Source organism: Ziziphus jujuba, chromosome 9 (assembly GCF_031755915.1).
Source record: "Ziziphus jujuba cultivar Dongzao chromosome 9, ASM3175591v1".
NCBI lineage: Eukaryota > Viridiplantae > Streptophyta > Magnoliopsida > Rosales > Rhamnaceae > Ziziphus > Ziziphus jujuba.
In genome coordinates, this window is record NC_083387.1 from 8,184,213 (window position 1) to 8,194,579 (window position 10,367).

At 33.4% G+C, this 10,367-nt stretch overlaps 1 protein-coding gene across 2 annotated transcripts; it reads left to right on the forward strand.

The window, feature by feature from the left end:
* The first annotated feature begins 964 nt into the window (after nucleotides 1-964).
* On the forward strand, nucleotides 965-8,810 carry LOC107426800 (probable protein S-acyltransferase 23). Of its 2 annotated transcripts, none has more exons than XM_016037085.4 (13): nucleotides 965-1,497; nucleotides 1,827-1,967; nucleotides 2,228-2,340; nucleotides 2,604-2,683; nucleotides 3,355-3,518; nucleotides 4,053-4,191; nucleotides 4,287-4,386; nucleotides 5,540-5,597; nucleotides 6,168-6,245; nucleotides 6,352-6,450; nucleotides 6,786-6,864; nucleotides 6,972-7,120; nucleotides 8,379-8,810. In XM_016037085.4, exons 1-13 carry the CDS (start codon nucleotides 1,264-1,266, stop codon nucleotides 8,565-8,567), a joined length of 1,623 nt encoding a protein of 540 aa, XP_015892571.1. In that variant the 5' UTR covers nucleotides 965-1,263; the 3' UTR covers nucleotides 8,568-8,810. The 2 variants fall into 2 exon arrangements, with proteins under 2 accessions (XP_015892571.1, XP_015892573.1); XM_016037087.4 differs by having other exon boundaries at nucleotides 5,543-5,597.
* Nucleotides 8,811-10,367: the final 1,557 nt, after the last annotated feature.

Consider the following 10,367-nt stretch of genomic DNA (forward strand, 5'->3'; position numbering starts at 1 on the left):
TAATTTACTCCTCTACTCACTCAACTTTTTTCACAAGTGTGTATAGTGCGGAAAAAAAAAATTTCAGTGTACCATGCACTCCTCTCACGGAACCATATATCCCTTGTATAGCATATAAAGCTCATATATAAGAGAGGATATATATATATATATGTCACGACATCTGCCGCTGCCATTTTTTTTATCAAAAAGATAAATTATTTACTTACTTTGTTGGTTTGAATTATATTTGATCAGTACCGTCTGACTTTTGAATTTTTATTTTTATATACTTTGGTCCTAAACTTTAGATGTTGGTGCACTTTAATCTTATTAAATAATTTGTTGTCAAATTTTTAGCAATTTTAAGATGCACATCTAACCTAATGGCATAGCATTTTTATAAGGTTGTTTGATTTTATAATCTTTCTTTTTTTTTTTTACTTTTTTTTTTTTTTGTTTGGCCGTTGTGTTGCATGCATTAAACCTGCCAAAAATTGGAATAAAAATAATTATATACCAAAAACTTAAGTCTGTAGATTAAGGTTAAATAAAAAAATTAAAAAACCAGCGAGTAATAGAGTTAAAATCCCTTTTTAAGTTAATTTTTATTTAGGACCCATCTCAATTACTAAGTTTTTACGCTTTGAGTCCTTTTTTTTTTTTTTTTTTTCTGTGGGCATAAGTTTTATTTTTTGGCATTTTGGTGCTTCAACAAATTTTTTTTTTTTATCTGTTTGTTTAGGAGTTTTAATATGTACAACATTGCTAATGCAACATACAATACATGGATTTTGTAAATAATAATGTTTTATTACATGTGACAAAAAATAGATAAAAAATTATTATAGAATCAAAATATAAAAAAATTAAAAATCAAAAATCAAAATGCTAAGGGAAAAAAAAAGTAAAAAAAGAAAGTCAAAGATCAAAATGTACAAGCTTGATAATCAAGGGACATAAGTTTATATACATTTGGGATTTCCGTCAGCATCTAATTTCGATGGAAGTGGCGTTAGGTGCACAGTTGGGCGGGTCAGGGCCTCCTCCTCCTCCTCCGAATATCATTTTCTTGCACAAAGTGCTAAAAGTATCGTTTTCTTTTTTGATTCTTGCATAAGCTTGCGGAAGAAGCTTTTTTACTCAGACTGAGCACCTTCGTTTGCTTTTCCAACTGTCAATGCAAAAAGCTCTATAAGAGAATCAAATATTAGGTTTCAGATTCGGAGCTCTGGAGCACCTCCGAAGCGTCGTAAAAGAAACGCCTGCCGAACTCAGTGCGAAATGGCTTCGTCGGAGATCGAGGTTGTCTCGTCCGACTCCACAACTCAGAAAACCCCAAGCCAAGTGGTTGTCTTCGACGTCTTCACTGCTTCTGCTTATGGAGATTTCCAGAAGCTGCGGAAGTTCGTTGAGGAAGACGGTGCTTCTGTCTCGGAGCCCAACGTCAATGGTTATTACCCTCTTCAATGGGCTGCTCTCAACAACTTCCCCGATATTACGCAATACATAATCGAGGTATTCTGTTTTTATTTATTTTTTATTTTTTATTTTTTTCTGTGGAAGTAAGATTGTTCTTTATGCTGATTTTATGCTGAAATTCTCGATTCATGTGGTGGTTTTTGCGTGGAACATTTTCAATTCTTTGGTTAGTTCGTTTCAATTGGTGTTGAAAGAGAAAAAAAGAAACAAATTAATAAAAATTGACAAGTAAAATTCGTTTGGAGTTGCTTGGTTGGAACTTTGATGAAGCGTGTTTGTGTGTGTGTGTGTGTGTTTGCACTTATGTGTATGAATTGGCTTGAAGTTGATATAGTTGAATATTGCTTCTCTTGATGTTGCTTAAGCACGGAGGCGATGTCAATGCCGCTGATGGTCGACTACAAACAGCGTTGCATTGGGCGGCAGTGCAGGGTTCTGTGGCAGTGGCAGATGTGCTCATGCAGAATGGAGCTCGGGTTGAGGCTGCCGATGGAAACGGGTACCGGGTATTGTTTACATTTCATTTTTTATTGTTTCCCATTCAGAGTTGGAAAATTTGTAAATGACCGATTTTTTAAGGTTTAGATGTAAGAGTAAGCTTCGATGGGTGTTTCCTAATGTAAGTTCATTTTGGGAAGACATCTAAAAGTTCCCACAGCTCCATGTAAAAGTTTCAGATTAGACAGATAAAGTTTGTGCCTGCAATGTTCAACTTATGAATAGTCAGTTAGTTTATTATGTCAATGCTCATGGAAGTTTAGCGCAGGCAGTTCACGTTGCTGCTCAATATGGACAGACAGCTTTCCTAAACCACATTGTTGCTAAGTATCGTGCTGATTTTGAAGCACCTGATAATGAGGGCAGAAGTCCTCTTCATTGGTATGCCAAGAAGCTATGAATTATGATATGTTGTTTTTAACATGCATACTGTGGTTTTTTGAATCTGATGGTGCTCAATTATGCAAAAACAATCCTATATAAAGCTGTGTTCTTTTTTGGTGATTAGCAAATTAAACTTTTCATGAGGTGGGTTCAAGTGATTAGTTATAAGTAATGTGCTACTGTCTTCTCAAATTTGTAAATATTGATGTAATTGTTCTAAGATTGTTGAGAAAACTATTTTTTCTGATCATCTGATCCAGGGCTGCATATAAGGGATTTGCAGATACAATTAGATTACTTTTGTTTAGAGATGCATGCCAAGGGAGACAGGATAAAGAAGGTATTCTGAACGGGTATTTGTTATTCTCTTAATATATTGTACAATTTTTCTGCTGTTACCTTATTGATATTGTTAGAAATGGAAAGCAATACAATGATAATTGTTTACTATATTCTTGTAAGAAAAGATTTTCTGTATTATATAACGTCCAGTGGTCCATCGACATTACTGTATCCATATCTATTTTGCATCACCAAGACCTATATCTATCGAAGTGTTGCATTTGTTTTTGATAAGTAAATAGATATCTATGTATCCGCATCGGTGAGTCTCAAACTTACATTGACAATATATCATATATCTGAATTATTCATGACTCCTGTCTAAAAGATCTTTTCAAGCATCAATGCTAAAAATAAAGTGTATTCTAAAAGATCTTTTCAAGCATCAATGCTAAAAATAAAGTATATATATATATATATTTTTTTCACCTATAAACTGGAAAGCAAGTTTCAAAACTGTCTTAATACACTTTTATAGTATAGTCTTACAGTGATTAGGATTTCTTCTCAACAAGTGGTGGCTTTTAAATAAATTGAGTGAGTTTTTCTTTACCAGATTGGTAGTTTTTTTATTTTATTTTATTTTAATAATTTTTTTTTAAAAAATTTATTTTAAATAGTTTTGCTTATTTGTTGTAAAGATGTCAAACATTCTGTTGTTACTTATAGGTTGTACCCCATTGCATTGGGCTGCCATTGGAGGGAATTTAGAGGCTTGCACTGTGCTTGTACATGCTGGCACTAAGCAGGAATTAATGGTGAAAGACAATGCTGGATTTACTCCTATTCAGCTTGCATCTGATAAAGGTCATCGGCATGTCGCTCTTTTTCTTGTACGTTGCCCCTGGTAGTATATTTTTTGTACTAATGAATCTAAATAGGAATTGTGAATTTGAGCGGCTAATGGGAAATGAGTTTCTTGTTACTACAAGGCTTTGTTTTTGGAGATCCATTGATATAGGTTTAGCAAGACTTCGATATATGAAGGTTCAGTGTTGGCATCAACTTGGGTGTCCTTGTCATGTTCTTTTCTCTGTTCAAATCTTACAGAGCCATTTATAATGACATATGCAGACGCATGTAGATATCGATTGATATAAGCACAAAATTGATATACACTTTGGTGGAGCTGAAATATTTATTGTCAAGATTGGAACAATAATTTTACACATTTTGTCTCTTGCCTGACTGACTTCTTTAAATTTTATTTATTTATTTATAATTTGCTGTTTTTGTTTTGTAGTTTTGCAAATTCTTCCTTTGTCAATGATAGTTCCATCACCACAATTTATAGCTGGTTGTGCTTTTTGTGTTTTTCTTTCATATGAAGTTGCTTGAACAAATTTTGTTATTTTCGTTCTGTGCAGTCTAAAGTGCAGAGGGCTCAGACTTACTGCTGGGGAGACAAATTTCTTAGTGGAAAGAAGGCAGATATTGGTTATGCTCCTATTTTGTTGGCTATCATAATCCTTCACACGGTTCTCTTCCTGAACTCAGTTCTTGCTGGTAATTGAGCTACATTATTTCAGCCCTTCCTTGAACAGAATATGGATGTATGTTCCTTTCTTCATTATGACTGACTTTTAGCAACTCATTCTTAGCTCCTAATCTGCCGAAGGTTACTGCGGTTGTTGGCCTCTGGGCATGGACTGCTATTTCTATCGCAATTGGTTCGCTCGTAATGTTCTACAGGTGTAGTAGGTAATTCTTTTCCCTGTTAAGATTTGATAAACTAATTGAGTACTACATAATTATCAGTTCTTATCCATTTTTTCTGATATTGTTGAATCTCTTTTCTTGAACATACTTAAGGGATCAAAGTGTAACATTCTATTTTGTTATTTGTTACCACTGGGAGTTAATATGGTGGCTTGTAACATTCAGTTTGGTTATTTTCCAATTTTATGCTTTTGTTGTGTGGGTAAGTATATGTATTGTTGTACACCCATGCCCACACCCATACCCACAGAACTTGACTACTTTATGGTTACATGTTGGAGAAAAAGGGTTATTAGGTTTTTATTGATGGCTTAGTAATGCATAAAGGTTATTAAAATTGTCATATGGCTTGACTTGACCTGACTGTGTTTTCATGTCTTTTGTATGATGCTAAGAGACAATATTTAATTATTTGCTGTGGATGTATATTGGTCTTATAATAGACAATATGTAATTATTTCCTGTGGATGTATTAGTCTTAATACATTAAAAGTTCCATCAATCCCTAAACCTTGGACTCTTAGGAAGTGGGCCCAATTATGCTCAAGTGTCGGCTTGTCAAATAACAAGACTGAAAGTGGGTTGTTACATGTAAAGCACAATAAATTAAGAGGAATGTGGATCGAATACAAAACTACTTTAGCCTCTGATATGCACCATCATTAGATCCAATTATGTATCTGAAGCTTATATAATTGTAAGCTTAACATGGTTGACAACATGATGACCTAAAAAAAATAGAGCTAAAGTTGATAATATGTTTGTTTTCTCTTCTTGTTCCTTCCATTAAGGACACTTAGGCCCACCCATGAGCTAAAAAAAAAAAACAAAAAAGAGCCATATAGTGTTTTTTTTTTTTTTTTGGGACAATGATATATCTATATAGGTGATAATATGTTTATTTTCTCTTTTTATTCCTTCCTTTAAGGACACCTAGGCCCACCCATAAGCTCTTGTGCCACTCGATTACGACTCTTTTTTGGCATTTAATACAATGCTGAGAGATTATATTATCCACCATAAATGGTATTTTTATTGAAAAATTGAGCTTTTTAATGATGTATATATTAGAATGCTCCTGTTAGATTGTTCATATATTAGCAATACCATCATTATTCTCTCCACTTTCTTGCAGCAGAGATCCAGGTTATATAAAACGACCTGTGGACTCAGGAAGTAATATTAATACTGAGGTATGCAGCCTCTTTCTTGTTGACGTTTCAACTGCCAATTAAACTGAGACACTGTTACGCTTTGGTTCCCCCACCCCTTCCCTATTAGGTCACTTGCCCAAAACTAGAATCATACAGCAAGGATAGCCATTATGCATGCAAAACAGTGACCATCTTGTTATGGCCATCAATGTTTATGAATCAGGAAAAAAAAAAAAAAAAAAAGAAAAAGATGGCCTGCCTTTAAGCAGATCTAATATTAAACTCAAATAACAATTGAAACATGGTCCAATGTTTAAAATTAACCAGATCCTGTTTATTAGATCGTTATCAAAGATCATATGAAGACAAAATTATTCGGTAGATTGTCAGTGGCCTTCCGAATCCATACTTGGTTGTTAATGGACATCTAACTCGTAATGACATTGGAAAGTAGGTAATGATAATTTATGCCTCAGATCTTTGGACCTATATATGTAATTCAATATGCATTTTAGTAGTAAGAATGCATATGTTAATGGTGTTTGGTTATGCTGTCTTGGCTGTGACTTGTCCTTTTGTACTCAGAGATGATAGTCTGATGTTCTGCAGGATCCTTTGTTGAATATTGATTTGAACAGCTCCTCTGTTTGGGTGGGAAATTGGTCTCAACTTTGCCCTACCTGCAAGGTTTGCTTGTTGATGTTTTCTTTTTAAAAAATGATTACATATTATGTGTTTGAGATGCTTTCTTGAATCAATTTGGTTTATGTTCTCAATTTCGTTTCTATTTCAGATAATTAGACCTGTTCGTTCTAGGCACTGTCCTACTTGTAAACGATGTGTGGAACAGTTTGACCATCACTGTCCATGGATATCCAATTGTGTAGGGAAGGTAAGAAGTTGTGATTACTACGTTAGTGCAAGAAAAAGTAGAGTTCGTTAGTTGAATACTTCTAGAATGGCTTAGTTGTTTCCAGTTAAGATATCGTGGATCAGGGCATAAGTTCTTTCCAAGTCCTGCCTCTGAGATTTATTCTTTTTTTAGTGCTTTATATTTTTACCATTTTCAAATTTTTAACTACATTTATTACTTGGTCTGACCCATGCGAGTAGTTTTTCCTTTTGAATGGATAAAACGCTACTTTACATCTTATGATTGTATCAGTTTTCTTGTTTAGCTTTTTCTTCTCACCAGCTTCACTAGTCTTACCATTATGTATCTTGCAGAGGAACAAAAGAGATTTCTTTATTTTTATCTGCATGGGAACATTGACATCATTCCTTGGTGCCGCCGTTGCTGTTCAAAGTATGTGGACTTTGGCAAACTAGTCTTGCAATGACCCATGCTATATTGTGATAATATGTTTATACAGTTCACTTAGGAGTAATACAATTATAATTTTCTTGTGTCAGGGATTTGGACAGCAGTGCCAGCATTGCCAGCTGAAGGATCCTGGATTCATCAAGTGATAGTCCAATATCCGGCTATTGTTACATTTCTGGTTGGGGATGTCGTTATCTTGATCGCTGCTACAACTCTGACCACTGTGCAGGCTTATCAGGTAGTTACTAGATCGTTACTTTATGTATTTATGTGCCTCTTTTTCGGTTGGAGAGATTGTTTGATATGTTCTAATGACTAATTAGTTTTTACAGTTTGCTGGCCTCAGATTGGGATAAAAAAACATGTCTTGTGCCCTGAATGTCGATTATTTAAAATTTTATCATTAAAACAATTAACTGAAAATAGCTGGGAGTAGATGGCAACAAAACAAAGAAGCATATAAGGCATAAGAAAAATATTGAAATTAAGATATGATTATAAGATCAATGGAGTTAAACATGTTATCTATGAAATAAACCTCATTAAGTATTGTTCTTGTGTTTGAGTATATTATTCCTTCTTCCTCATACAACCTACACCTCTCAGTTCAAAGATATTAAAGCACCCTCAAAGCGATGCTACACGAAACTGGCCTCAATTTATTCCTAACAAATAGCTATGCCAAGCAACAAATGACATCAAAACAAGCCCCATAAACCCTTCCCTACAGGAATATAAATGGAGAAGGTAGACTAGCTCTGCCGTTTTACTACCTACACCTCTCAATTCAAAGATATTAAAGCACTTTAAGGGATACTACACGATACTGGCCTCAATTTATTCCCAACAAATTGCCATGCCAAGCAACAAATAACATCAAAACAAGCCCCATAAACCCCTCCCTACAAGACTATAAATGGTGAAGGTAGACTAGTCTTCCCCATTTTAATTAAGCATTAATAGTCAATATCCTCACAATTGGCTACCTTATCTAAGCCTTTGCTTTCTTAGCATTGCCTTTACTCTGTAGAAGTCTTGGTTTAATAATTATTTTTACTTCTATGGAAAAGCCAAATTAGTAATAGTAGTATCGATCCCTCGGTTTCAATTTTATTACATCTATGGAATACTTTGTTGAGAAGTTGCTATTAAAGAATGTTTAGCAGTTAGTTTAAAGATGTTGCAGCTTCCCCCCCCCCCTTCTCCTCTCTCTCTCTCTCTCTATATATATATATATATATATATTACCAATGCTATGGCTTATCCTTAACACTATTTTTGGAATTTTTCAATCTTCTAATAATGGAAAAGAGAATGTATGACATTGATTAATCAATTGTATGTAGCAAAAATGAGTAAATTTATTTTAGACTTAGAAAGACCTCAGGTTGCATTTAGTTCTTTGGCTCTTAAGATGTGTCCTGACAAGGTTAATTCAGTCCATGGAGTTAGGTGTTAAGTTACTAATGGATTGAGTTTTCATATCTGTGAAGCAGATAGCTCGTAATATCACCACAAATGAATCTGCAAATGCTATTCGATATGGGTATCTTCGTGGACCAGATGGGCGGTTTCGTAACCCTTATAACCATGGATGCCGAAAGAACTGCACAGATTTTCTGATCCAGGGCTACACAGATGATAATGAAATTGCTTGGCCTCCATTACAGCACGTTACTAGTTAGTACTTTGATCTTGTGATTTTATGTTGGTTTTACCTCTATATTAGGTGTTCTATTGGTGCTTGGTTTGTGGATAATGATGGGTAATCTTGTTGCTGAAGCTACTTTAAATTTTTGTCATTTTCTAGCATAGCTTACATTGCTGTTGTATATACGGAAAAACTTTGTTCACACTTGGACATACACACTCAATTTTCATTTTACCAAATGTATGATTGAAATAGTGAAATATAAAAGAATTGAATATATTCTTTTTTTCTCAGAATTCATTCTAAAAGGAGAAGAAATGAAATTGCATCTCTCCTTTATTAGTTGTATACCAACTTTGATTTCAAATAAAATTGTGAAAGGATAGCCAATAATTTTCTATATAAAATTTGTACTATAATATGATTTTTGAAAATATGAATGCACATTTTCTTTTTCGTTGTTTCCAATATGATAAGAAAACATTTATGATCGAATATGCTGTTGTATCATTTTTACAAGTTTAAGACTGAATGTCCAACGTAGACTACAAATACTATTCTGACTCCACCGACCTTTTTCATTAATGGCCTCATTTCTGATGTCTTGGCATTAAGACCTTGCATTATTATTGTTATTATTATTATTATCATTTTCATTATTAAAGGTATGGAAATTCGGTGCCAAATTAAGAACAGAAAGAGTTACATATTCATCTAACTTTTTTTTTTTTTCCCTCCAGTTTGGATGTTTATGTGCATCATCTTCATTTTTGTATTACCCAAAAAAAAAAAAAAAAAAAAAATCATCTTGATTTGTGAATAAAATTAATCATCAAGTAATATTTCCTTTTTCCATTTTTATGTAACTAAATAAATTCACAATATCCAAGCAACAATTGCTGAAAAAAAGTTTTTTATAAACATCAAAACCTTTTTTTTTTTTTTTTGAATGAACAACATCAAAAATACTTTTGTTTTAAAAGAAACATTAAAATCTTATTGCTATCATTTTTCTTAAGGAAATTATCATTGATATTTCCACTAAAATAATATCTAAAATCATTATTATGAAAACGCTGTAAAAATTCGCAATCATCAATAATGGATGGATTCCTTCACTTTAGTTTGCCCATTAATAGAGTTTCCCTTTCTTTATCTGTTTGTTTATTATTATTATTTTCTATACCGTCTTTTTTACATCATATGAGATTTTATTACTCGTCCAATAATAATGGGAATAAGAAATTGTTTGACAAATTTACCCAAAAAAAAAAATTGTTTGACAACAAAATAACATAGAAGATACATATTGAATGAATAGACACACACTAGGTCTCTAATCCTAAAAGCTAAAGATGCAAAACTCTCCCATTTGATTTCTTTGATTTCTCTACAATTTGGAAATTACAAAATTCTATCAGAAGAACACAAAAACCAAGATCTTTCTTGGTACTTCCCACCCAAAAAAGAAGAAAGGTCCATGGGGATCTGCTTCAATATTTACTGTTTTAAAAAAATTAAAAATAATAATTTGAGGGTGGTGAGCTGGTCTGGCAAATGCTTTGCTACACGTCAGTCAGATAGTTGGAGTCAGCTGCGCTGATAGCACCATCTTTTTCTAGCTAGAAACAATTATTGTACAACAATTCCAAAAGCTTCATTTTCTTTCACTTTTCGTACAGCTTTTTGCCCTTTTTGGTTTTGTCGGTACACCCATTTTTTTATGTAACAGCCAACAATCATTCTATAACAATTACAATATCATTACACTGTTATATTTATTAACTATTTCAATCACCTTTTTGAGAGGGACCCAGAAATCAATCAACAAGCA

What these genes read in the sequence shown, in the direction of transcription:
- LOC107426800 (XM_016037085.4), top strand. Translation starts at nt 1,264, where the DNA reads ATGGCTTCGTCGGAGATCGAGGTTGTCTCGTCCGACTCCACAACTCAG. An exon ending in AGGGAGACAGGATAAAGAAG is followed by an intron (nt 2,684 to 3,354) that starts GTATTCTGAACG and finishes TGTTACTTATAG; the next exon opens with GTTGTACCCCATTGCATTGG. An exon ending in GGCATGTCGCTCTTTTTCTT is followed by an intron (nt 3,519 to 4,052) that starts GTACGTTGCCCC and finishes CGTTCTGTGCAG; the next exon opens with TCTAAAGTGCAGAGGGCTCA.